The sequence below is a fragment of the Phacochoerus africanus genome, chromosome 1, assembly GCF_016906955.1.
Source record: "Phacochoerus africanus isolate WHEZ1 chromosome 1, ROS_Pafr_v1, whole genome shotgun sequence".
Classification (NCBI taxonomy): Eukaryota; Metazoa; Chordata; class Mammalia; order Artiodactyla; family Suidae; genus Phacochoerus; species Phacochoerus africanus.
In genome coordinates, this window is record NC_062544.1 from 240,750,689 (window position 1) to 240,776,096 (window position 25,408).

At 37.2% G+C, this 25,408-nt stretch overlaps 1 protein-coding gene across 3 annotated transcripts in view; it reads left to right on the top strand.

The window, feature by feature from the left end:
- DCBLD2 (discoidin, CUB and LCCL domain containing 2) overlaps positions 1-25,408 on the top strand; it is an 87,814-nt gene that overhangs the window by 53,914 nt on the left and 8,492 nt on the right. For all 3 annotated transcript variants that reach the window (XM_047793905.1, XM_047793919.1, XM_047793910.1), the window contains 9 exons: positions 8,176-8,227; positions 10,522-10,594; positions 11,159-11,292; positions 13,244-13,284; positions 14,129-14,344; positions 15,067-15,191; positions 20,341-20,491; positions 21,289-21,375; positions 21,520-21,645. In XM_047793905.1, coding sequence (XP_047649861.1) covers positions 8,176-8,227; positions 10,522-10,594; positions 11,159-11,292; positions 13,244-13,284; positions 14,129-14,344; positions 15,067-15,191; positions 20,341-20,491; positions 21,289-21,375; positions 21,520-21,645 — 1,005 coding nt within the window. The remainder of the gene's footprint in view (positions 1-8,175; positions 8,228-10,521; positions 10,595-11,158; positions 11,293-13,243; positions 13,285-14,128; positions 14,345-15,066; positions 15,192-20,340; positions 20,492-21,288; positions 21,376-21,519; positions 21,646-25,408) is intronic.

Here is a 25,408-nt window from a genome sequence, read left to right on the forward strand (position 1 = left end):
TTTTCTGTTGTGACCCTAATTTTTGTTATTGTTGTATCTGGCAAACATTTAAAAAGTTTTGAACTATTTAGTAAGATTGTATTAATAAAGTCTCAGTTTACATGCATATTTTTAGGTTTGTCCTTGTTTGTCCTTATTTATACGCAAGTGAATATTTATAGCATTTGTGTGTATGCATGCAGAAAAATATCTGTAATCTGACATCAGTTTGTAGAAAAAAGTACTGATGAATAAAATGTTACCAGTCTTACAAGGAAAGAACATTTATAAATAGAATTAATTTGTTAAGGTGATGTAACCCAAAGAGGCAATTTATTTTATGAAATGGTCTATTTCAAGCTCACAGATAACCTGAAGAGCACCTTTAGTGTTTTCTATGCTTTTTTTTTTTTTTTTTTTTAGTTAGAAATTCTGTGAAGGGGCTGGGTATGTGTTTGTGCTGTCTGGGGACATATTTATTCACTGTTATACTTACTAAGATATTATTAATGTTCTCAGTGCTAGGTTACAAAAGAATTTTAAAGAATTATACTCTTTAATATGTCTTAATATCTTTTATATTTTAATATACAATGTCATGTTATTTTAATATGTCTTATAATGTCTTTTAATAGGTCTTATATTCATTTCTTAGTACATAGGAATTTAGTTGTGTGTGTGTCGGGGGGTGATTTATCCATATGTAGCTTGTAGCCTATCCAAACTATGTAACTGCTTGGATAATATTGCTAACTAAGTTAAAGCTGTCTTACATTACTTACTGCTTAGGCAGCTGAGCCTTGCCTACATCATCTGTTAAAAAAAAAATTTGACTATTTTCATCTGAGAAAATTTTTCCTGAGCTCCTATTGTGGACTCAGCTTCCATAGATGGCATTTTAATATTTCTAAGAGAAATATAAGATTTAATCTCTACCCTCCGTGCATAAAACGAGATTAGATGTAAAATACCACATAAATTACCTGCCACTTAGTAAATGTTAGTTGGCTCTGAATAACAATAAATTCTGTTTTATTATATATATGTAAATATCCCTTCACTAGACTGCAGATGGTACAAATCAATGCCAGATTCCTGTGGTGGAAATGAGGAATTATGCCCAAGGTCACATAATAAAATTGATGAGAACTTAGCAACATGATGAGCCTTGTCTCACATCCTCTAGAGCTTGAACAGAGTAGCTGTCCATACACTTATTATGCAAGTCATCTGACAAAGTGTGAATTAGAAAAGCCCAACTTCATGTCCCTTCAGGGTCTGGGAAATTTGTTATTTTGAAGAATTTAGAGCAAACAAAGGAAAAGAAATTGTAGGTATACAGTGTCTTGCTTCATGTATTTTCTTCTTTCCGATAAATAAGTACAATAACCTAATTATAGTGCTTTAGGCTTTCTTGAATTAGAATAAGTACAGGCACTCAGGCATCCCCTTCCTTCAGACATAAATGGCTTCAGCTGGACAAAAATTACACCCTACAGGTAATATGGTTAGTTTTATACTCTTGAGTGATGGTACTAATACCACTGAGAGTCTTTTTTTTTTTTCAATTTATTCAAGAACACAAAACCAAGAGTATTAATTGGCAAAAATCTAAATTTCTTTTACAATCCTGCAATCTCAGAAATAGCCGATGCTGTCAATCAAAAATATTTCCAAGATAGTGGAGTTCCTGTTGTGACGCAGTGGTTAACGAATCTGACTAGGAACCATGAGGTTGCAGGTTCAATCCCTGGCCTTGCTCAGAGGGTTAAGGATCCGGCATTGCCGTGAGCTGTAGTGTAGGTCGCAGATGCAGCTCGTATCTGACGTTGCTGTGGCTCTGGTGTAGGCTGGCAGCAAGAGCTCCGATTAGACCCCTAGCCTGGGAACCTCCATGCTGCAGGTGCAGCCCTGAAAAGACAAAAGGCAAAAAAAAAATTTCTAAGATAGTAACCAATATGCTGATATATTTGATTGATTTGTGACTTTATAAAATATTTATCATATATTCATGGTATTACATGTAGGTTAACATGAGGTATCATGTTTATAAGAATATTTTGCGGAACAGTTACGAAGTTCCTAAGCCTATGCAGTTATTATATATTGGGACATTCTTGAGCTACACTTTTTTAAAAAAGCCTGTATATAGGATATTAATTATGGCTCATGATAATATTACTAAGTTAAAGCTGTCTTAGAAAATCTGATGTTGATATGTTTATTAAGAAAACTCTGAAATCTTTCATCCTGTTGTTGATTATTGGCTCACCTTTGACTCCATCTCAGACTTAACATCATCAGCCACTTTTCTGAATATGGATATTCTCTCATGCTCTTCCTGACAATCACATTATCCTGCTTTCAAAACTCCACCAAGACATGCCTTCTCTGTAAAGCCTTCTAAGGTTAAGGAAGGCAGATGTTAGAGCAGCTCTTTTTATAGGAATTATGATCACACTCACTTTGGGTTAGACTCTGCTACTAAGACTAGTGTACAGTCTGCACTGTAGATGCCAACTTTCCTTTGGGCTGTGCCAGGAAAAGAGGGAATTGAATGCGGGAATAGAATTTGGCCTCAGCAGAACCCCTGAGGGCATTCTGCTTCCAGCTGCTGCCACTCAATTGTCCAGAGACCCAAATGAAGTATACTGTGTATTTGGTGTTTTGTATAGAAATATATATGTTATATTTTTTTGTATGTATTAATTATTTGGTTAAAATTACCAAAAAAATTCCCATGCAGAAACCCTTATTTGGGAATGGAGTAAATTATATACCACTCTTTACTTTGAACACATCACTGACTTTCTGGTATAGTCAGACATGTTAAAGTGGACCCAGCTTGAGAGTTGAGCTGACAATGAGTACTTAATCTGTATTTATTATTATAATCACTGCTCTGAGCACTTTACACGTATTAGGTACTTTTAATTTGCTCATGTCAGAAACCTTTGAGTTACCTTTGACTCCATCTCAGCCACTTTTCTAAGTATGGATGTAAGTATACCAGAGTCTGACTGCGTCTCATTGCCTCCACTGCTATGCTCTAGTTCAAGTTACCATTAGCTCTTTCCTCGGTTATGGTAAGGGGTTCCTCGCTGACCTTTCTCCATTTCAGTCTACTCTCAACCCAGTGATTGGTATTATCCTGTTAAATCAACAGTCCCATCTCTTGGGTAGTGTCCTTACCTCCAAGAAGGTACAGGATATGGCTCCTCCTTACTCATTTGGCATCATCTCTTACTTATCTGTCCCTTTTCACTCTGGCCTCAGACATCCAGGCATGCTCCCTCCTCAGGGCCTTTGTGATTCTCTTTTCCTCTTCTCAGTTAACCTGATCCCTCATTCCCTCACCTATTTTGGAGTTTTATTCAACTGGCTCCTTCTCAGTAAGGCCTACTCTGACCCCTCTGCTTAAAATTGCAACCCATTAACTTTCCCTAACTGCAGTCCTTTCTTTATTTTTCTGGAGCATTTATTATCTGCTAACACAGTATGTTTTTCTTACATTGTGTGTTTTCTCTCACTGCCACAGGCGGTATACTTCATATGTGCAGGGATTTTTGTCTGATTGTTCTTTGCTCTATCTCTAGCACCTCAGTGAAAACTTAATCATAATACCTACCCATTAAATATGTGTCGAGTGAATGAACAAATAAATAAACAAATGAATTGCCAATCCTGGTTCTGTCTTTTACTAAGCCTTATTCTATCCCATCAATGAGATGCGTGGCATATGGAAGGAAATGATTACTACTTTATAATAGCTTGTTTTTCTTTTTAAAATATTTAATAGTTTTATTAAAATTGATTTATATACCAAATAATTCATCTACTTAAAATATAAAGTTCATTGATTTTCAGTATATTCAGTTGTGCTGTTATTACCACAATCAATTTTGGAACATTTTCATCACCCAAAAGAAACCCCGTAGTCAGTAATAATCACTCCCCATTCCCTAGCCTTTAATCCTTCCTGTCCTAGGTTACCACTAATCTACTTTTTTTTTCTATAGATTTGTCTATTCTGGATATTTCATAAAAATGAAATCACATATAAATAGTATGTGGTATTTTGCGACTGGCTTCTTTTTCTTTTTTTTTTTTGCTTTTTAGGGCTGCACCCATGGTATATGAAAGTTCCCAGGCAAGGGGTGGAATCAGATTTACAGCTGCCGGCCTACGCCACAGCTACAGCAGTGCCAGATCCGAGCCACGTCTGCAACCTACAGCACAGCTCGTGGCAACCCCAGATCCCTGACCCACTGAGTGAGGCCAGGGATCGAACCTGTATCCTCATGGATACTAGTCATATATTTGTTTCTGCTCCGCCACAACGGTAACTCCCATGACTAGCTTCTTTCACTTAGCATGTTTTCAAAGTTGACCCATGTTGTAGCATATATGAGTATTTCATTCCTTTCTATGGCCAAATAGTATTTCATTTTATGAATATACCATTTTTTTCATATTTTGTTTACTCATTCGTCAGTTGATAAACATCTGTGTATAAAATATGGACACATATTTTTAACTTTGATGAATATACACCTAGTGGTGGAACTGCTGGGTCATATGGTACCTCTGTGTTTACGCTTTTAAAGGCACTGCCATACCATTTTCCAAAGTAGTTCCATCATTTCACAATTCCACTAGCAGTGTATGAGTGTTCCAGTTTCTCCATATCCTTGCCAGCACTGGTTATCTGTATTATTTTGATTCAGCCATCATAATGGGTAAAAAGTAGTATCTCATTGTGACTTTTATTTTTATTTCCCTGATAGCTAATGATGTTGAGTATCTTATTGGCCATTTCTATGTCTTCACTAGAGAAATGTCTGTTTAGATCCTTTGCTCACTTCTATCTTTTTTTTTTTTTTCTTTTGAGGCCTTCACCTGCAGCATATGGAAGTTCTGGGGGTAGGAGTTGAATCAGAGCTGCCGCTCCCGGCCTATGCCATGGTCATAGCAACACTGGATCTGAGCCACATCTGCAGCCTACACTGCAGCTTGTGGTACTGCTGGATTCTTAACACACGGAGTGAAGCCATGGATCAAAGCCACATCCTTATGGACACTGTCAGGTTTTTAACCTGAGGAACTCCCTTTGCTCATTTTCAATTGGATTATTTGTCTGATTGTAATAATTCTTCATGTATTCTGAATACTAGACCTTATCAGATGTATGATTCACAAATGTTTTCTGTCATTCTTTGGTTTATCTTCCTCTTTCATTGTTGCATTCTTTGAGGCACAGCAGTTTTAGATTTTGTTGAAATCAATTTATATATTTTTATGTGGTTGCTTTTTCTGTCATATTTAAGAAACCATTGCTTAATCCAAGGTCCAGAGTTATACCTATATTTCATTCTACATGTTTTATAGTTTTAGCTCTTGAATTTAGATTCACTCTGAGTTAACTTTTATATATGATCCGAGGCAGGGGTTCAGTTTCGGTTTTTTGCCTATGGATATCCAGTTGTCTCAGGACCATTTGTTTAAAAAAACTGTTTTACCTCCATTGTATTTTCTTGGCACCCTTGTTGAAATCAACAGGCTATAAATTTGAGGATTTATTTCTGGACTCTTAGCTCCATTCCATTCATTAAAATAGCTTCTTATACATTGCTATGAGAAGTCTTTGAGTCAGGTGGTCTCCTTTGAGCTGTTTTCATATCGCCTAGACTGTTGTTATTAGTTGGGAGCTTTATAGTAATAGTGATTTTCTGGAAGTCTATTTACACATTTTAAAGCTTCTTTATTCCCTGCTTAATTGATGTTTTCTTTGTCTTTGTGGAGTTGTAATGGTTAGTCTGAAATCATGACTTTCTTTCTCTGTCTTTCATCTTCTTGGCTCTCCTTAAAGCTGTCAATTTTGTGTTCATATTTTCCTCCTTGGGAGCTCTTTTTAATCCCCATGGAATTTGAGAGCAAAGTTCTTGTGAGTTACATACATTTGTGCATAATCTGGAGTTTCAGCACTGCATGGACTTGGTTATAGCAAAGATCTTTTCTGACCAAGTGTATCCACAGTTGACTAGCATTCTGGCCTGTGGCCTGAAGGTAACAGGGCCAGCTGGCAGTCTCCTTGTGGTTCGAATGCCATGTTGGACCACACAGGTACCTTTTCATCCCAGGCTATTAATCTTAGAAGTTCAGTTTCTAGTCTTAGAAGTTGGAAACTCTTTTGGCAAAAGAGGAAAGTGGAAAATCAGTTCTTGGTGCTTCTGTGTAAAGATTTCAAGAGTAAGTATAGAATATAGGTAATTAGTTTGTCTGCTTTTCCCAGTCAACCAGGTGGTAGTGAACCTCTGTACAGGCATGTATCCTCTTAAACTCCTAAACATAGATTTAACTTAATCATCATTCAAGTGCCTATGGTATGTATATATTAATCCATGTAATCACTCTCAAAATACCACTTTCCTATTGGTTTAACAGTTATCATGCTCTAATTTTTTTTGACACATTCCAGTTGAATAATAAACACATAATTTTTCTTTGGAATTATAGAATAGAATAATCAGCCTATGCTTACCATTGACTTAATAAATATTTGTGTACCATCAGTGTGCCAGGAAGCATGGGAGGTGTCATCTCCATCAGTGTGTTGGGTAACAGCACAGTGCTTGGTTTAGCCTTTATATCACCTTTTGGTTACCTTAGGACCTTCTTCCAGGTTTCCCCCTGCAGGTTAGGACATGACTGGACTTAGCCAAACATGCTAACAATCAGGAACTATTATTCATCCATTTATTTAATAAATGTTGATCAAAAGCCTCCTTTATGCCATGCCGTAGGTGATTGATGCTAATGATTCAAAGGTAAGGACCAATCACACCCTCCTTTGCTGCCCATAAACTGGGCATCATAAAATGATATTGCTAATAATCTGTAACTGCAACAAATCATTCTTACATGACCCGTGATACCGTGAGAACATAAAATAGTCATCCATTCATTTAAAAAGTGCCCACCGTGTGCTATCACAGTTTGACTTGTGAAGATCAGGGATGGCTTCTGAGTGGTTGTGACAGTTAAGCTGAGATCTGAAGAGGACTCAGCCAAATGCAGGGATGGTAGAAATTCCCTCCTGGCCTAGAGAGCAGAGAACCAGAAAGACTCGTATGGCAAAAAGCCAGGACAGGGTCAAAAACCAGTCTGAGGGGAATTCCCTTTGTGGCTCAGCAGTTAACGAACCTGACTAGGATCCATGAGGATGCGTGTTCGATCCCTGGCCTCTCTCTGTGGCTCAGTGATCCAGTGTTGCCATGAGCTTTGGTGTAGGTTGCAAATGCGGCTCTGGATCCCTCATTGTTGTGGCTGTGGCTGTGGCGTAGGCCTGCAGCTGTAGTTCTGATTCGACCCCTAACCTGGGAACTACCATGTGCTATGGGTGCAGCCCTAAAAAGCAAAAAAAAAAATCAGTCTGAGGTGGTACCTTGTGGGCCATGTTGAGGACTTTGCCCCCCTGTCCTAAAAGTAGAAGGAAACCATTGAAATGTTTGAACCAGAAGCCACCTTTGATACAGCCTGTGAACTTGGTCTTATTTTGTCAAGTTTAGCTCTTACTCAGATTTGTTGATTTTGAGATAGAAAAAGTTAGCACTTTTAAAATTCTGTCTTATATATGGTGTGCTTTAGAATTACCTGGAGGACTTGTTAAAACAGATTTTGGAGCCCCACTCCCAGAGATTCTTTGGTTTGGTGGTGTTCAAAAATTTGGATTTCTAGTGACTTCCCAGAAGCTGCTACTTGCTGCTGCTGGTCCTGTCTGTGGACCAGATTTTGAATAGAAGTTATTTAGAGCAACAGAATTAACACACTTTTCTTGGGTTATTTTCCTCATGTGTATCCAGCAAAGGATCATTTTTAGTTGTGTAATAACTAAGAATTTTTTTGTTTCAGGAGCTATATATTATAGATGCTACTTCAAGTCTATAAATTGCACTAGTCTGTATACCTTCATGTGATGTGGTAGTGTTCAGTATTGGGAAGACATAGCCCCAGAAACCAGGATACTTCAAATCAGAAAGAAATTGTGATTAACAAAAACTTACACAAAGTTCTACCTTGATAGCTGTTAAGATTTTGAAATTTAGAACAATATGATTTAGGTTTGGAAACAGTTGGTGTTTCGACAAGAGTAAATCTACTATTATTGAATCAGTTTTTTTATTTTTGTTTTTCTAGATCTAATTACTTGTTTAGACACTGCATCCAGTTTTTTGGAACCCGAGTTCAGGTATGACCATATTTGTCTTTCTTTTTCTTAAATGTTATTCTTCATCTACTTCATCCTCATCTTATGCACCTCACATTAATGTATATAGTGTGACACATAAATATTGTTCTAAGACATCAGTAAATCAACTTATTTAAAGCCGTTGAGTTGCCATGTATAAATTTTGCCTTGCTTGTAGCATTTGAATCTTCATATGAAAGCAGAATTTGAGTATACTTAAAAGTAGAACTAATTACTCTTTGAAACCTGGCAGAACTCCTAATAAAGGTAGACAAGCTATTTATGTTTGCTCAAAAAGAAGTTAGAGGACAGTCTGGGCTGTTGGAGAATTCCTCAGCGTTCTTACCCAGGGGACATTTTTACCACCACTTTCCTGCTTTATGCCTTTGTCTCTTGCCTGGAATGGATTAACTTATAATTGATTTCCCATTTCTAACCTTTGCTGTCTTTTTTTCTGCCATTCACATTCTGCTGAGTTATTTTCTGAAATCTATTCGATCCCTCCCCTGTTTTAAAATCTTAACAGCTCCTTATTATGACAAAATGTCATCCACTTTCCTTAGCCTGGTCTTCAGGATCCTTCAAGGTAGTCTTTGGGCCATTTTTCTAGGCTCATGTTAACATACTCATGTTGAAACGTCTCTGTCTTGTTTAAACTGCTCTGAGCTCTCAGAACTTTTATCTAACTTCTAACTTTTATCATTTTATTCTTCTCTGCTTAACAAATTCATTCTCATCTTCTAAGACCCATCTCACTCGCCTCCCCCAACTTGCTACCACTCCCCAAAGACTCTTCCTGTTATTTTCAATAATGGTTCTCTCTTTGTGGATCAGCGAGCTCTTCCACTCGGGGCATCCTGGTTTGCAGAGGTCACCCTGTCATGAGTGTTTGGCACACGGCCCTGCCAGAGAGCCCTCTACTCTCTTAGACCCTCTACTCTCCGGCTCTGTCGTCACCATCCACATGGTGGTGCCACCACCATCTCCCATCTGGACTACTGCACTCTCTATCTAATGATGTCCCATCTTCACTCATGGGCCTTCCAGTCTCGTTTATGTCCAGGAGCCAGAATAACCTTTTTTTAAAAAAGCATAAATCAAATTTTATGTATATACCAACAAAATCCTTTATTGACTTCCTCTTTTTACTTAGAAATATACTCCAAGACTCCTTACCACACACAGCCCCCATGGCTTCTGTGTGGTCTGATCCCTGTTCCTTGTTCTAAGTTTCTCTCACAATGACCTTACCTTTCCCGCTGCACTTCGTCTGCACTGGTCGTCCTCAGTTCCAGACACACACAAGCCATCCTGTTCCTTCTGAGTGGGGTGCATGTTGCTCCAGTGACAGCTGGTGGGACTCTGCTGAGGCTTCACTTCCTGAGAGCCCCATCCATCCCCTGAGGCAGGGAAGGACCCTGAATATGAACATGTCACCACTCTGTGACCTGGGCGAGCACACAGTTCATCCGTTTCCTCATCTGTAATGCACCTACCACGTAGAGTTCTTATGTGGATTACCTGAAGTGTGTACTTAGACTGCCGCCTGGCACATGTTAAGTTCATTGAATGTTTGTATTATTTTTGTTAAGATAAGTTCCTCCCATTTATTTCACAGAGTGCCTTTTATTTGTTTTTCCCTTTTTTTAAAAAAAAATTTAAGGTATAATTGATTTACATTGTTATCGAGTGCCTTTTCTTTAGAGTGGAATCATAATCTAATTACTCAACTGAGTATCAATTTAATGTCTTCTCCCACCATGGGACTGTAAACCCAGTGAGGACAGCTCTATGTTTGGTTGGTTAACCTTTGTAAACTCAGTTCCTAGCGTAGCCTAGTACTTAGTGTACAATGTAATAGACCTTTGCATAAATGTGTTGAGTGGGTAGGTGAATGAGTGAGCGAGTGAATAAATGCCAAACATTTTTAAAAACTTAAATTTCATCAGTAGAAGATGGTAAAACAAATTATGTTTCATCCATAAAATCTGATATTAGCTGTTAAATGTTCTGAATAGCTCTTACAGTAGAAATATGTCTGCCATTCATTGTGAAGTAAAATAATCAGCAGTATGTAAAATAAGGGATAATTTTTGTAAATATGTGGGTGAAGACATGTTATATATGTATAGGTGGATCGAAGGAAGTCTTTAAGGGCTTTTTAGAAGTGATGGTTCTCTCAGAGCGGTGAGATTATATTTACATTGAACTGAAAAGTAGGTAAGTGACTTTTTTGGTTTTTTTCCCCAGAAAGTACAGCACTATATACCCTCTAACTTGTCTTTATTTCATAGCAAGTACTGCCCAGCTGGTTGTCTGCTTCCTTTCGGTGAGATATCTGGAACAATCCCTCATGGATACAGAGATGTGAGTTGGATATAAACATATAGACTTGGTAAAGTTGTGATAAAACTTAATTTTTTTTAACTTCTTCATAGGTAGATATGTAACCTATTGTATATCTTTTTTTTTTTTTTAAAGGGCCACAGTTGCAGCTTATGGAAGTTCCCAGGCTAGGGCGTCAAATCGGAGCTGCAGCTGCCAGCCACAGCCATGCGGGATCTGAGCCATGTCTGCAACCTGTACCACAGCTCATGGCAATACTGGATACCTAACCCACTGAGCAAAGCCAGGGATCAAATCCACATCCTCATGGATACTAGTCAGGTTCATTACCGCTGAGCCACAATGGGAACTCCCCTGTTGTATATCTTTGTCTTGATTATTTTCTAGTAATTACTTTTTTTTAGTAATAGGTAACATTTTATTCTTTTTTTCCTGCGGAAATCTGTTTTATGTTATGACATTAATAATCCCATGTTAAGAAAAAAACAGCTCAGATCAATTAATTTCTAGAGGAAGTATAAGTGTCTTGTTTATGAATTATCAAAAGAAAATTTAAAAGTAATCTTTTCCCTTTCCTTCCTGAAGTCCTCGCCATTGTGCATGGCTGGTGTGCATGCAGGCGTAGTGTCAAACATTTTGGGTGGCCAGATCAGTGTTGTAATTAGCAAAGGCATCCCGTACTATGAAAGTTCTTTGGCTAACAACGTCACGTCTGTGGTGTAAGTATAGTGCTCTTTATAATAAGCATGTTGCACGGGGGTGGGACAGGGCCGAGTTAGACCTCAGCAATATCACTGTTGATGTCATTGATGAAATAACGTTTGTGTGACAAGGACTCACGTTGTGTGCGCTCCATGTCTGAGTGTTTTGGTGAGCTCAGGCAAGGTCGTACTACCTTGGCTTGTTCTTCATCAGAAAGGTAGGAAGTCATTTGGAGGAGTGATTTCTTCCTTCTTTTCTAAGTGTCGAAAGAGCTTGGAGTGAGTCTAGAAGTTTATTGCCAGATCCTTACTTCATTTTGAAGATCAGAAGGTACAACTAACTACTCTGTTCCCTGTAGCCTTTGTGACCCAGAATGGATTAGGATAATTGAAACACTTTTAATAGAAATCACATTTTGACGTAAATCAGAGGTAGCATTTTGAATGTCTCTTATCCCAAGAGACTATTTTAAGAATGTATTTTCATGGTATTTATGATGTTCTACTGTTTTATACAACATAGATTAGGCATCAAAAGCAAGAGCTGTTGAAACATTAAATGGAAACAGTACATGTGACCTGTTTTTGTCAATATTGCATCTTAGATATGTTTGGTCCTACAGACAATACTAAGCATAATTGAAAGCAGCTTCTCTTCAGATCCTAGGCCAGTTTCATTCAGAAGCCAAGAGTGTGATCCATGCTAAGGATAGTATAAAGCAGGAGCAGCACACTTTTCCTGTAGAAGGCCAGCCAACAGATATTTAGGCTTTAAGGGCTACATGCATATCTCTTAACCACGTGGAAACCATTCTAAGCTCTTGGCCATACAAAACAAGCCATGCATGGGCCCTCGTTTGCCCATCCTTGGTATAGAGTCAGCTGTCTTTCCTTCTAGTTTCTTCTCGATGGTTTTATGCGGATCATTGCATTCTTTTCCACTGTTTGACCCTTAGAAAGATTTTTTTCTTTTTTCCTTTTTAGGGCCACACCAGCAGCATATGGAAGTTTCCAGGCAAGCGGTCGAATTGGAGCTGCAGCTGCCAGCCTCCACCTCAGCCACAGCAATGAGGGATCTGAGGTGCTACACCCCAACGGGAAGTCCCAGAAAGAGTTTTTTTCATACTCCAAAAAAAAAAAAAAAAGAAAAGAGTAGATTGCATCCATTTGTAATGGTTGTAATGTTGTGCCAAGGCGGAGCACACACTGATGATTTCAGTGATTTTATTCCTCATTTCCTTAGGGCCCTTTGACCTATGGTTTGATGAACTATCTCCCTAAGCACCTGTTCTCCCAGTTACTTTGAAATCCAAATACAGTTCTGCGTTGACACTGAAACTTCTTGTTCTTAGATCCTTTGACTTCCTGTAACAAACGCAATCTCCCTTATTAGTAGTCAGCTTTTTTCTGTTTGCCCCAAGAACTTTGAGCCTCTTTCTCTGAGAATTACATCATTTAGTATATATTCACCAAAAGCATTTGCCACAGAAATGTTTCAGAAATCAATCTATTTAATGAAAAAGAAATAAGTACAAATTAAAGGTTACATGGATGTACTTGCATAGTCATGTATGAAACTAGACACTGGGTACCTATAGAGAAAATTGTTCATGCTAATTTCAGAAGTTGTTCTCCTTAATTAGAAATGAGACCTGCAGTGGCTTGGGTTCTATCCTCAGCCCAGCACAGTGGGTTAAAGGATCCAGCATTGCTGCTGCTGCAGCTTGGATTCATTCCATTCCCTGGCCTGGGAACTTCCATATGCCGTGGCTGTGGCCATAAAAAGAAGAAAAAAAGATATGAGACTTCTTTTTTTGTTAAGAACAGTATCAGTTGTCTAATGTATAGTTGTAGTATAGTCTTAGTTCTTTATACAGTAAAATAAAAGCTAAAATGTTTTACTAAGATATAGAAAAATCATGTTACATGAGTGTCACCAAAAAAAAAAAAAAACCTTTCTCTCTTTCAGGGGACACTTATCTACAAGTCTTTTTACATTTAAGACAAGTGGTAAGCTTCTCATGGATTTTTATAACTTATTATAACTTGTATAACAGTTACTTATTTTTTGAATACTGTATGTCAGGCATTTTTCCAATTGTTGGGGTTTGGGGTGGGTTTTTTTGTACTTTTTCCATTTAGTCATCACAGTAACTATAAGGTAAAATAGGTACTTAATAATTTAATGAATGGTGTAAACTGGAGGCTTTATATTAATAGGAAGATGATCATGTAAGCATGGAAGATTCCATAGAAAAAGGGATTTTTGAATACGTCTAAAGTAATTCCCAGTCAACAGAAGATATGTGTGGAGCACCCTTTTTCATTTGCCAGGCATTGTTCAGATGCTGGAGAGCAGAATAAAGCTCTGCTTTCTTGGAGCTTACATTCTGGTAGTAAGAGATTAGCAATAAATAGTTATTGCGTAAAGGAATGTTTATTGTCATAAAAGATGTAGAAAATAAGGCAAGGGAGGAGGCCAGGCAGTTCAGGAGGGACTGGTTAAAAGACATTTAAAGTGGGCTTTGGTGGGCCTCACGGAGAAGGTGACGTCTGAGCCAACACCTGAAGGAGGTAAAGGGGCGAGCTGCCCCTGATCTGGGGGATGTCCCAGGGAGAGGGTAGCATGCCACCATTAAGTGCTCAGTTATGGCTGTGAATAAATATGTGTGTTCCTGGTGAGACGCAAAGACATAGACCCGAGGAACACTTACCTCATTTTGAAATCCTCTATTACAGTATGTAATTAGCATAATGTATGTTAAATTAGAGGTACAATTCAGTTTCCATGAACAAGTGTTTATAGATTTTGAGTCTCTACCTGAAAAGCAAATTACTTTCATCTTTGTTTCAGGTTGTTATGGAACACTAGGCATGGAATCTGGCGTAATTGCCGATGCTCAGATAACAGCATCATCTGTGCTGGAGTGGACAGACCACACAGGGCAGGAAAACAGCTGGAAACCTGAAAAGGCCAGACTCAAAAAACCTGGACCTCCTTGGGCTGCTTTTGCCACTGATGAATACCAGTGGTTACAAATAGACCTCAATAAGGAAAAGAAGATTACAGGTTAAAGAGACATAATACTGTAGATGATTTATAATACTGATTTCATTTGGAAACCTGGTGACATCTAAGAGTTTTGTAGAAAATTAGGTCACTGCAGATTTAATTATATGGGTTTTTTTTTCCTTGTGATAATACTATTGAAATGGTTTTATAAAGCATGGCAAAGGAGAGAACTTGGTATTTGATTCTTATTTTCTTCTTATTGTAATAAGATTCTTTTAAGGTATTTTTAGTAAAGGGATCTTGAGACATCTGAAATAAACATCTACAGTCATGAAGAGAAGTAAATTTGTGTTCAAGTAATCCATTTTAAGTTCTACAGATAATCCACATGTGCCAAGTATAAATATTATTGACAGCAATTTAACAAATGGTCAGAATAATTGATTAGGATTGGTTTAGATAATTTTTTTAAAGATTTATTTTGCTTTGGTACTAAAGTAATGGTAATACCGGTAATCTTTATTCATTCTCAGGAAGTCATTCTTACTCAATAGGTGAAATATATTTTGCAGTGACATGAACACAAGCTGCCAAAATACAATTATGTGTGCCTATAATTCTTCCTGTCTCTGCAAGGGAACAAAGCCAAAGATTTAGTTATTGTTAGGATGAAACTGCACTTAGACATTGAACAGTGCGTATTAGGTGTTTATGCTTCGGTGATGAGCAAACTTCGAGGGTCAGACTGAACACTAATAAAAGGACCTCTCCATTCTCAGGCATTGTAACCACTGGCTCCACAATGGTGGAGCATAATTACTACGTGTCGGCCTACAGAGTTCTGTACAGTGATGATGGGCAGAGATGGACTGTGTACAGAGAGCCTGGTGTGGAGCAGGATAAGGTAAAATGATTACCAAAGTATTTTTAAAGAGCATTTTAAAAGGGGGGTGGGTGGGGAGGCCTTTGCCAAAAGCCCTAGAAGCTCTTCTGAGTGATATGAAAATTAGATGTCATTTGGGCTTATTCTGCCCTCTTCTGGTTATTTTAGGTAGTGTTAGTTATTGGCCTATGGTTAGGAAATTCTCAGTGCTTGTCCTTTTTGATGATTCTAAGACTAAGTACTTTCCTGATTTTTTTTCCCCCTCTGCATTTTAAATTCAGTTGTTTAAATACTTTATTAAGAAATTACAAAAAGGAACTTTATTTTCTTTAAAAAGCTTTTCTTATCAATCCAGAGAGTGATGGAGAGCTTAATTTGTTTCTAGATTTCTACCCTGTAGGCAACTGGGGGACAAAAGACAGAAGAGCTAAAGGCAGAAGGGCATAGAATTATAGGATATTACAGACTCGAAAGGGCATTTCAAGATCACCTCCCCAACTTTTGTCTTAGAAAACAATTGGTTTTTTTTTTTTTTCTACTTGAAGAATTTCCTGAACTATGTTTTCATTAGCAAAAAAAAAAAAAAATGATAATGATGGACTGTGCCAGAACAAATGATAAGGGGTAAAGAGAGAGTGGGCAGAGCTGGATTTCAGCTGCATGTGTGTTACTTCCATCCGGGCTCCTGGCTCTTGATCCATCCACCGCAAGGATCTTGTAACTGGAACAGTCCCTCTCCCCAAATGGAAATTATGAGCACATTTTTTTGCAACATCCCTGAGTTTTATTTCAATTACATGATACTATCAGTTCCATATCATATATCTGATCTGCTACGATATTTTCAGTTGCCACTTTCTCATCTCTGTTCAAAAAGTTCTAGGGTCTCCCTTTAATATTTTATATGTATCTAAACTCTTCAGCTGTTATTCAGGCTTTCTTTCTTCTCTTCTGTTTGTCATCATATGAACTTTGTCTTGGGTGAGTCTTCACCTCTTGATGCAGATAACAATACTGTCTCTGTCTCTAACCTACTTCTGCTTAATGCCCCCAAATTTGACCACTTTTTGGTATTAGCATGTCTGTATTTACTTCTATAATAATATTTGTTACACTTGTAGAATATAATTTTTTGAAATTTCAAGTTAATCATGCTTATATATTATTAAAAAACACTTAACATTGAATTAGATTTCTGAGAATCTTTTTTGGCTTCTTTTTTGAAAGGTGATTTCACTGAGTATAGAATTCTAGGTTGTCAGTTTTTTCTTAAATGCTTTAATTATGCTGGAGCATTTCTTTCCAGTTTGCATTTTTGGGGCAAGAATTCCACTGTCATTCTTCTCTTTGTTCCTCAATATGTAATGTTTCTTTTTTTCCCTTGGTTACTTTTAAGATTTTCTTTTTAGGAGTTCCTGTTGTGGCGCAGTGGTTAACGAATCTGACTAGGAACCATGAGGTTGCAGGTTCGGTCCCTGCCCTTGCTCAGTAGGCTAAGGATCCGGCATTGCCATGAGCTGTGGTGTAGATCGCAGATGCGGCTCAGACCTGTCCTTGCTGTGGCTCTGGCGTAGGCCGGTGGCTACAGCTCCGATTTGACCCCTAGCCTGGGAACCTCCGTATGCCACGGGAGCAGCCCAAGAAATAGCAAAAAAAAAAAAAGATTTTATTTTTAACACTTTAAGCAATTTGTTTATGATGTACCTTTTTATAGTAACCTCTATCTGTTTATCAGCCTTGGAAAAATTTTTTTCTTCATATATGTTGCCTCCTCAGTTCTGGATACATGAATATTACACATCTTGAAGATGTATCACAGTTCACTAAGGCTCTGTTTTTGTTTTGTTTTTTCTGTCTTTTTCTCTCCATGTCTTGTTTGGAAAATCTGTGTCATATTGTAATCTATTCTTCAGTGTTTAATATGCTGTTAATCCTGTCCAGTGTATTTTGTCTCCAATATTGTATTTTCATTTCTAGATTTTCAGTTTTTGGCTTTTAAAGTTTTTTCCATGTCTCTCCTTAACGTGTTCATGCTTTCCTTTATCTCTAAAACACATGGAGTGTATAATAACCCTTTTAATGCCCTTGTCTACTAATTCTGTCTACTAGTGTGTTATATTTGGGTGTTTTTATATTAATTGATATTACGGGTTCTATTTTACATGCCTGGTAACTTTTGATTGATTACCAGACATTGTGAATTTTATATTGTTTAGTGCCAGATTTAATACTCCTTAAAATATTTCTGTGCTTTATTCTGGGATACAGTTACGTTACTTGGAAATCATTTGATCTTTTCAAGGCTTACATTTTTAACTTCATTAGGCAAGACCTGAGCAGCTTTAGTTCTAGTTTTTCTCCGCTACTGAGACAGTACCCTTCTAAGAATGCAACCCATTGTCCCTTGTTATAAAGTTTTTCTGCTCTCTGTTGTGAGCCGGCCTGTCCTTATAGAGCTCTGACAGTTGTTCTGCTGGTCCCTTGCAGTGCTTTTGTTCCTGTCCACAGGTAGTTTAAAGGTTTAAGGGGAAACCCCTACAGATCCTAGAAGTCTCTGTGTGGTTTGTGTCTCTCCCACACTCTGTCCTGCACATTCCAGCCACCATAGCCTCTCCATCTGTGAGACTACCAGGCTCTCTCCAGGCAATATCTGGAAATAGAAGGGCTCACCTCATTTGTTTGCCTTCTCTTGGGATTGTTGCCCTCTGCTGCCTATTGTTCAGCCTCTGAAAACCATTGTTTCATATATTTTATCTGATTTTCCATATGTTTAAGGGAGAAGGGTAAGTTTAGTCCTTTCAGTCTATCATGGGTAGAAGGGAAAATTCTTATATTGAATTATATGAATGGGAAGCAGTGGAAGCCCTTACACTGAGTTATATGAAATTACAATCTTTTGCCTCGCTTCTGTTTGTGCATCTGCTTCCTCATCTACTCCCAGCTCAAGGTTAGTTGGTATTTTCATTTTCATACACTTTCTAACCATGCACACATGCATGAGCACACACACAAAGATTGAGACCACTTTTGGTTTTGTTTTCAGAAAATGGGAATGTGTATGCAAGTTTTTTGGGGTTTTCTTGTCTTTTTGCTATTTCTTGGGCCGCTCCCTTGGCATATGGAGGTTCCCAGGCTAGGGGTCAAATCGGAGCTGTAGCCACCGGCCTACGCCAGAGCCACAGCAACGCGAGATCCGAGCCGTGTCTGCAACCCACACCACAGCTCACGCCAACGCTGGATCGTTAACCCACTGAGCAAGGGCAGGGACTGAACCCGCAACCTCATGGTTCCTAGTCGGATTCGTTAACCACTGAGCCACGACGGGAACTCCACAAGTTGTTTTTATAATATATTACTTTTTAATAGGATACCATATTTATATTTGGTAATATCCAATAAAATTCTAGTTCCTTGGGAGTGAGAGCTTTGACTTCCTTTTCTGTTTTACCCTCATGGCACCTTGTGAACCTCCATGTTACACAGGGGCTCATAAGTTAAATATAGCAAATCTTTTTAACTTAATTTTTATGAAATCTTTCTGTTTGAATTAAAATGTTTTTCATTACATTTGTTTGAAAATGAGACTGCAGGAGTTCTCATCGTGACTCAGTGGTTAATGAACCCAACTAGCATCCACAAGGGATGCGGGTTCAACCCCTGGCCTCACTCAGTGGGTTAAGGATCCAACGTTGCTGTGAGCTGTGGTGTAGGCCGAAGGCGAGGCTCTGATCTCTTATTTCTGTGGCCAGTGGCTACAGCTCTGATTCAACCCCTAGGCTGACAACCTTCATATGCTGCAGCTGCAGACCTTAAAAGACGAAAAGACAAAAAGAAAAAGAAGAAAAAATGAGACTGCAGTATGGAGTTAGATTTCAGGGATAGTTTTTATGTCCTAAAATGTTCTACTATTCCCATTCCACCGATATAATAGACTGCAAATAATTGCTTTCATTTGAGAGTTACTAAGTAAATTATGGAAACTTAACTGTTGAAAGATTATTGTAACTTCAAACCTCTTAAAAAATGAATGGTATTAACACATCTTAGAAGTTTATAACTTAATGCCATTTGAGTCAGCCAGAAAAGAAATAGTTATGATACTTGGAAATGACTGGATTGAGGAGTTAAACATTTACTCATTCTCACATTAACAGATAAAAATCCACTTTGATTTTAGGTAGGTATCTATTTATTAATGATCTTTATTAGAAATTACCTAAATGATAGGGCCTAAAGGAACAATGAGGGCTCTTTTTTGCTTAGTGGAGCCCTCTGTTCAAGTCAGAAGATACAAATTGAAATCACTGCTCTAAATTGACTGGCTATGAAGTCCATTTACCTTCTCCAAGCAGCAGTTTTCTGGGTTCTGCCCGTTTTCTAGGCTTGTCTTGAAGAACATATAAGTTAATTGCATGAAGTGCTTTGTAAATAATTAAGAGCTGTTTGAATGTGAAATACTATTATTATTATTTGCTTGAAATAGTGGAGGGAATGAAGTAGTTGCTTGAAATTCTATTTTTACCTAATGATTAATTCATATAATGCAAATGTGGCTATTTAGTTATCATTAAATTAGGCAATAAACAATGTCACTTTTCTGGTTCAAATAGCAATAAGAAATGAAAATGGAAACTGTGTTTACATAGTGTATCCAGTAGATGGAGATATACATCTGTTATGTGATTGTGAGTATGTGTTCACTTTCAGTGTATTTAATGAGAGAAAAATTATGAAAAGGACACAGTAAAGCATTTTCTCTACGGCCTCATAAATTCAATTATACTTTGCTTTGAAAATAAAATTAATATATTTAAATAGTTGGTGATTCCACAGGACTTGAGTTACTAATTTATTAATATAATATACTGTGCACTGCCATTGAAACCCTCTTCCCAAATTGCCAGGTTAGCACTTCTGTCATGTTTAAGTCACCTTAAAGTCATTTTTATATTCAATATTTTACTCTTATAGATTTTTGATGAAGAATGTGCAGCTTCTTAATAGTTTTTCCAAATTATGATAATTTATTTTCTTAGTGATTAATGCTTATTGTCATACTTTGCAGAGCTCATTTAAGGCCCAGAGGAAAACCCAAAAACAGGTTTCAGTGGAGCAGTTTAGCCCTGGCCTCTGTTGATGTAAAGTACCAATTTTTTGTTGTTTTTTAAAGATATTTCAAGGAAACAAAGATTATCATCAAGATGTGCGTAATAACTTTTTGCCACCAATTATTGCACGTTTTATTAGAGTGAATCCTACCCAATGGCAGCAGAAAATTGCCATGAAAATGGAACTGCTTGGATGTCAGTTTATTCCTAAAGGTAAAGCAACAGTGTGTTTAAGACATGTTGTTTTCACTGGATTAATTAAAATTACCTGGTTCTTCTCAGAGAAATTAATTAGTAAGGGTGTAAGTGTTTATCCTCTAGATTCAGTATCTTTGAAAAGGTATTTTTAAAAAGAAATAGTTATCCCTATTGAATATAATTTTAGATATCTAACTGGTTTCCACAATTGCAGGTGGAAGAAGAAAGAGGGCATCTCTGATGAGACAATGCAATGAGATTGCTTTCCAAACAGAGTCTCAATCTTGACAGTTTTTAATCAAGTTCTATATAGTATAATATTTGTATCCCATAAGCGCTGATGACTGTAACAGTCACCTTAGTCTAAGTGCCTTTTACTTTGAATAAATCAAAAGTGGGAATAACTTCCTTTGAAATTATATAATATTTTAGTACTTTGCTGTTGTGTCCCTCAAAACTACCACAGTGCTGACACATAGTGGGCCCTCTATAAATAGTTATTAAAGGAATTGAGTAAGTCGTATATCATATTGTGACATTCTTATGGCTTTACCATTCAACGGCATCTGCCTCCCTGTTATTTTCCTTCCTAAGATTATTTTCAGACAGTTTAACTATTTAAAAATTCAGAACTCTCAGTATATATGTGCATTTAATGCAGAGTGTATTTATCCTTCTGACATATTTCTGAGAATTAAAATTACCTTGCAGAAATAAGTATGCTGGGAAATGTTAAAGACATTTAAAATCACTATTTTTAATTATGATTTTTATAAGCAAAATGTATAAATTTTTCTAAACCATTTTTCAAGGTCGTTCTCCAAAACTTACTCAACCTCCACCTCCTCGGAGCAACAAAGACCTCAAAAACACTACAGCCCTTCCAAAAATAGCCAAAGGTATGCCTGCTTTAAATGTGACATTTGATATTCCCTGGATTTATGGTATAATTTTCTATAAATATGCTAAAGCATTACAAAATAACTATTTTGAGCAATCTGGTATAGATAAAAGAATAAAGAGTTTTTATAACTTTTTTCAAGGTCATGCCCCCAAATTTACTCAACCACTACAACCTCGAAGTAGCAATGAATTTCCTGTACACACAGAGCAAACAACTGCCACTCCTGAAATCAAAAATACTACTATAACGCCAAACGTAACCAAAGGTATGCAAATTCGAAAATTAATACCTGTTCAGAGTAGTGGGGTTTTTGTTTTTAACTGAATTTTCAAAAGCATTTCATTTTTTAAACCCTCAGGGTATTTTCCCCTCTGTGGTTTTTAAGTATAGCAAAAAATGTGATTCCATTCCTTATGGAAAAAACTTGCTGCATTGCTCTAAGTTCTGTTCTCTGGTGCCATGTAAAGTGGTTCTTCAAATATTTAGAGATGGCTGCTATATTCCACGCTTCCTCTTTTGGTTTTTTTTTCCCTTGGTAGCTAAACACATGGCATCTCAGGCTAAGAAAGATAATTTTTCTAGAAATAACTGTTAACAATAGCAGGAAACAAACTCTTTTCTGATTATATATTAATTTTATGAATAACTTGGTAACAAAAAGGGATGAAAGAAAAAAACAAGTTTGGGTGAAAATTATATTTTTTTTTAAAAGATACTTTGTTAACATTTATTTTAAAAATTTAGTCTGTGATGTTTATGGTTACTTTTTCAGATTATTAATACTGTTCTTAATTTACTTCAAATTTTATTATTAAAGACAAATAAGAGTTAAATATATAAAAATGTAGTACCTTTTTTTTTTTTTTTGTCTTTTTAGGGCTGCACCTGCAGCATATGGAAGTTCCCAGGCTAGGGGTCTAACGGAGTTGTAGCTGCCGGCCTACACTACAGCTCACAGCAACGCTGTATCCTTAACCCACTGAGTGAGGCCAGGGATCGAACCTGCAACCTCATGGTTACTAGTTGGATTTATTTCCGCTGCACCACAACGGGAACTCCTAAAACACAGTACTTTGATTTTACTTGTTGAAAACAAAATGTAAGTTGAAATCGGGAACAAAAAGCATTAGTGGCATAGAGGAATTAATTTCAGTACTGGCAGATTAACAAAGCGTACAAATTTTTGGGACAGTGCAGAGGAGAGAAAACAGTTTATTCAGAGTAACTTGTATCACAACAGAACTTTAATCATTCTCATTTTCTGAAAATTTGCCTGGATTCAAATAACTCTACAACTTTCCACATGTCAGTTTCCTTTCTATCTTCTAAAGTATTCCCAAACAAACCACTTTCTTTCTCATGCTGAAGAAAAAGCTAGTGTTGACTGGGGGGAGAAAAAAAAAAAAAGAAGCACAACCTGAAAGTTAAGAATTAGATTTTATTTGGTGGCCTTACTGAGCACTTCTCAGCATCTCAACTCTGAGAAACCGTTCCTATGAGGTAAGGGAGAGCCAGGACATATATGAGTTTTTGCTGGGAGTGGTCAGGAGAATGTAGGGAACCCTCCTACAGTGTTGGTGAGAATGGTGAATTTGTGTAGCCATTGTGGAGAACGGTATGGAGGTTCCTTAAAAAACTAAAAATAGAGCTACCATAGGATCCAGCAATCCCATCCTGGGCGTCTGTCCAGAGAAAAACTGTAATTGGAAAAGATACATGCACCCCAATATTCATTGCAGCACTATTTAGAATAGCCATGAGATGGAAGCAAACTAAATGTCTATCAACAGAGGAATGGATGAAGAAGTTGTGGTGCATATTTATAATGGAGTATTAACTCAGCCATTAAAATGAAATAATGACATTTGCCTCAACATGGATGGACCTAGTGGTTATCATACTAAGTGATGTAAGTCAGACAGAGAAAGGTCTTATGATATCACTTATATGTGGAATCTAAAAAAAAAATGATACAAATGAACTTATTTACAAAACAGAAACAGACACACAGATATAGAAAACAAACTTACAGTTGGTTACCAAAGGGGAAGGATAAATAGGAATTTAGGAATAACATATACACACTACTATACATACAATAGATAATCAACAAGGATTTACTGTATAGCACAGGGAACTATACTCTTTGTTTTGTAATAACCTATATGGGAAAAGAATCTGAAAAAGAAAATATATATATGTGTGTATATATATGTATATGTGTGTGTCTGAATCACTTTGCTTTATACCTGAAACTAATAGAACTTTGTAAGTCAACTGTATTTCAATTTAAAAAATTAGAAATAATCTCTGACACTTGACTCAATACCAAAAAAAAAAATGGAGTTAAACATCATGATTCTGCCAATCACAAAAAGCAGACTTCTTAAGTTAGTGATTTTAGTGCTTTTCTATGTTTGGGAAGATATAAGCATCTGGGCTCATTGAAATTATTCCCTTGATATGTGTCTGAACTCTTCAGAGCCAGTATTCTGTTTTCTCCCATCCTGAACTTCACTCAGGGTTAACATCAGGTTGGGGCAGCGGGGGGAGGCCTGTAGTGGCTGATGACTTGATGGCAACATTTATTTTGTCCACTCTAGAGAGAAGCAAGAGTTGACAAAGACAAGCAATTTTAGCATCCCACAATTTATAGAAACCACGCATTCGGAATCCCAGACCACATGCCCAGATGGAAGAACAGTCGTTTAAAAGTGTTGTTCATCTTAAAATCTATAGAATTTTAAAATCTCAAGACTAAAAGTGTCCTTAAAGCCTTTTCTTCCAGTACTAGGATCCCTGTAATCTTTAAAAGAGTAGCAATGTACAGATCTTTTTGATTGAAGATCTTTTGTCTTTTGTCTCCTTTTCTTTGGAATGGTAGTATATAGACTTTTTATTATTATTTGAACCTAAGCATATATTTTAATGTCTCTAGTTAAATCAAACTATATGCATCTGAGCTTGATTGTTCTCTCTACAGTTTCACAAATTTTAGGGATAAAGCATATTTACCTTTATAATTTCTTAGTGCTTTCTATCCTGAGTCACGTTTTCTGTTTTATGCACTTCTTTCTCTATTTTTACATCCAGTCTGAGAATGATACTGACGAAAATCATGTCATGGTCACACGTGTGCCACTGTAACATCCAGATCCTCCCTCAGTGGGGGCCTCAGCACCATCTGGAGATCTTTCTGTTTCCCTGGTCAGCTCTTCAGTCTGTTCTCAGCACTAGAACAGATTTGAAACATTCTCCATATTTTTCAAATCCTTGACCCAGAGGTCTTCACTCACTCTCGGTTATGTTCTCAACTTCACAAAGTGGAAGCCATTAGGACACTCCCTTTTGTGGAGCCTGCATATTCCCCTGAGCCCTGGTTCCCACCATCTAGCTGCTCAGAAGCCTGGTGTCACTGATTATTGTCTCCTCCCTGTATACCACCCTCTTTCTGTCTTTGGGTACAGGTATAGGGAGTAGATTGCAGGTCTGACACATAGCACACAGTAAATATCAGCTGTTGTTGCTAATCATCACCCTTCTGGCCAGGAGGAGCTTTAGGTTAGGTGAAGGAAGAGACTGGCCTCCTGATGGCCTTAAGCAGACCAGGATTCCCTAGCTGTGGAGTGAGAAAGGAAATTAAGTGTTTGCCAGGTCCCTGCAGGCTCCAGCATTGGGTTGGTTTCTGCCTTGTTTAGACACAGGTTTGGTTTCTGTCCTTAACACTATATATATATTTATCTTCCCATCTCTATAAATATTTCACCATCACTTCCAAATGGTAAATAATATTTTATTAGAAAAAGGATACCATGATTTACTTACTCCCTTTCATTGTTGGGCATTTGATTACTTCTAGTTTTTCACTCTTCTGCAGATGCAGAAGCAAACATCTTTAAAAGGTACATCTTTAAAGGCTATCTTAATTTTTTCCTAGGAAGAAATTCTAATAAAGAATTGCCCAGTATAGGTTTTTATAGATATTGCCCCAAAATGCCAATCAGAAAGATAATGTCTATTTATAGTCC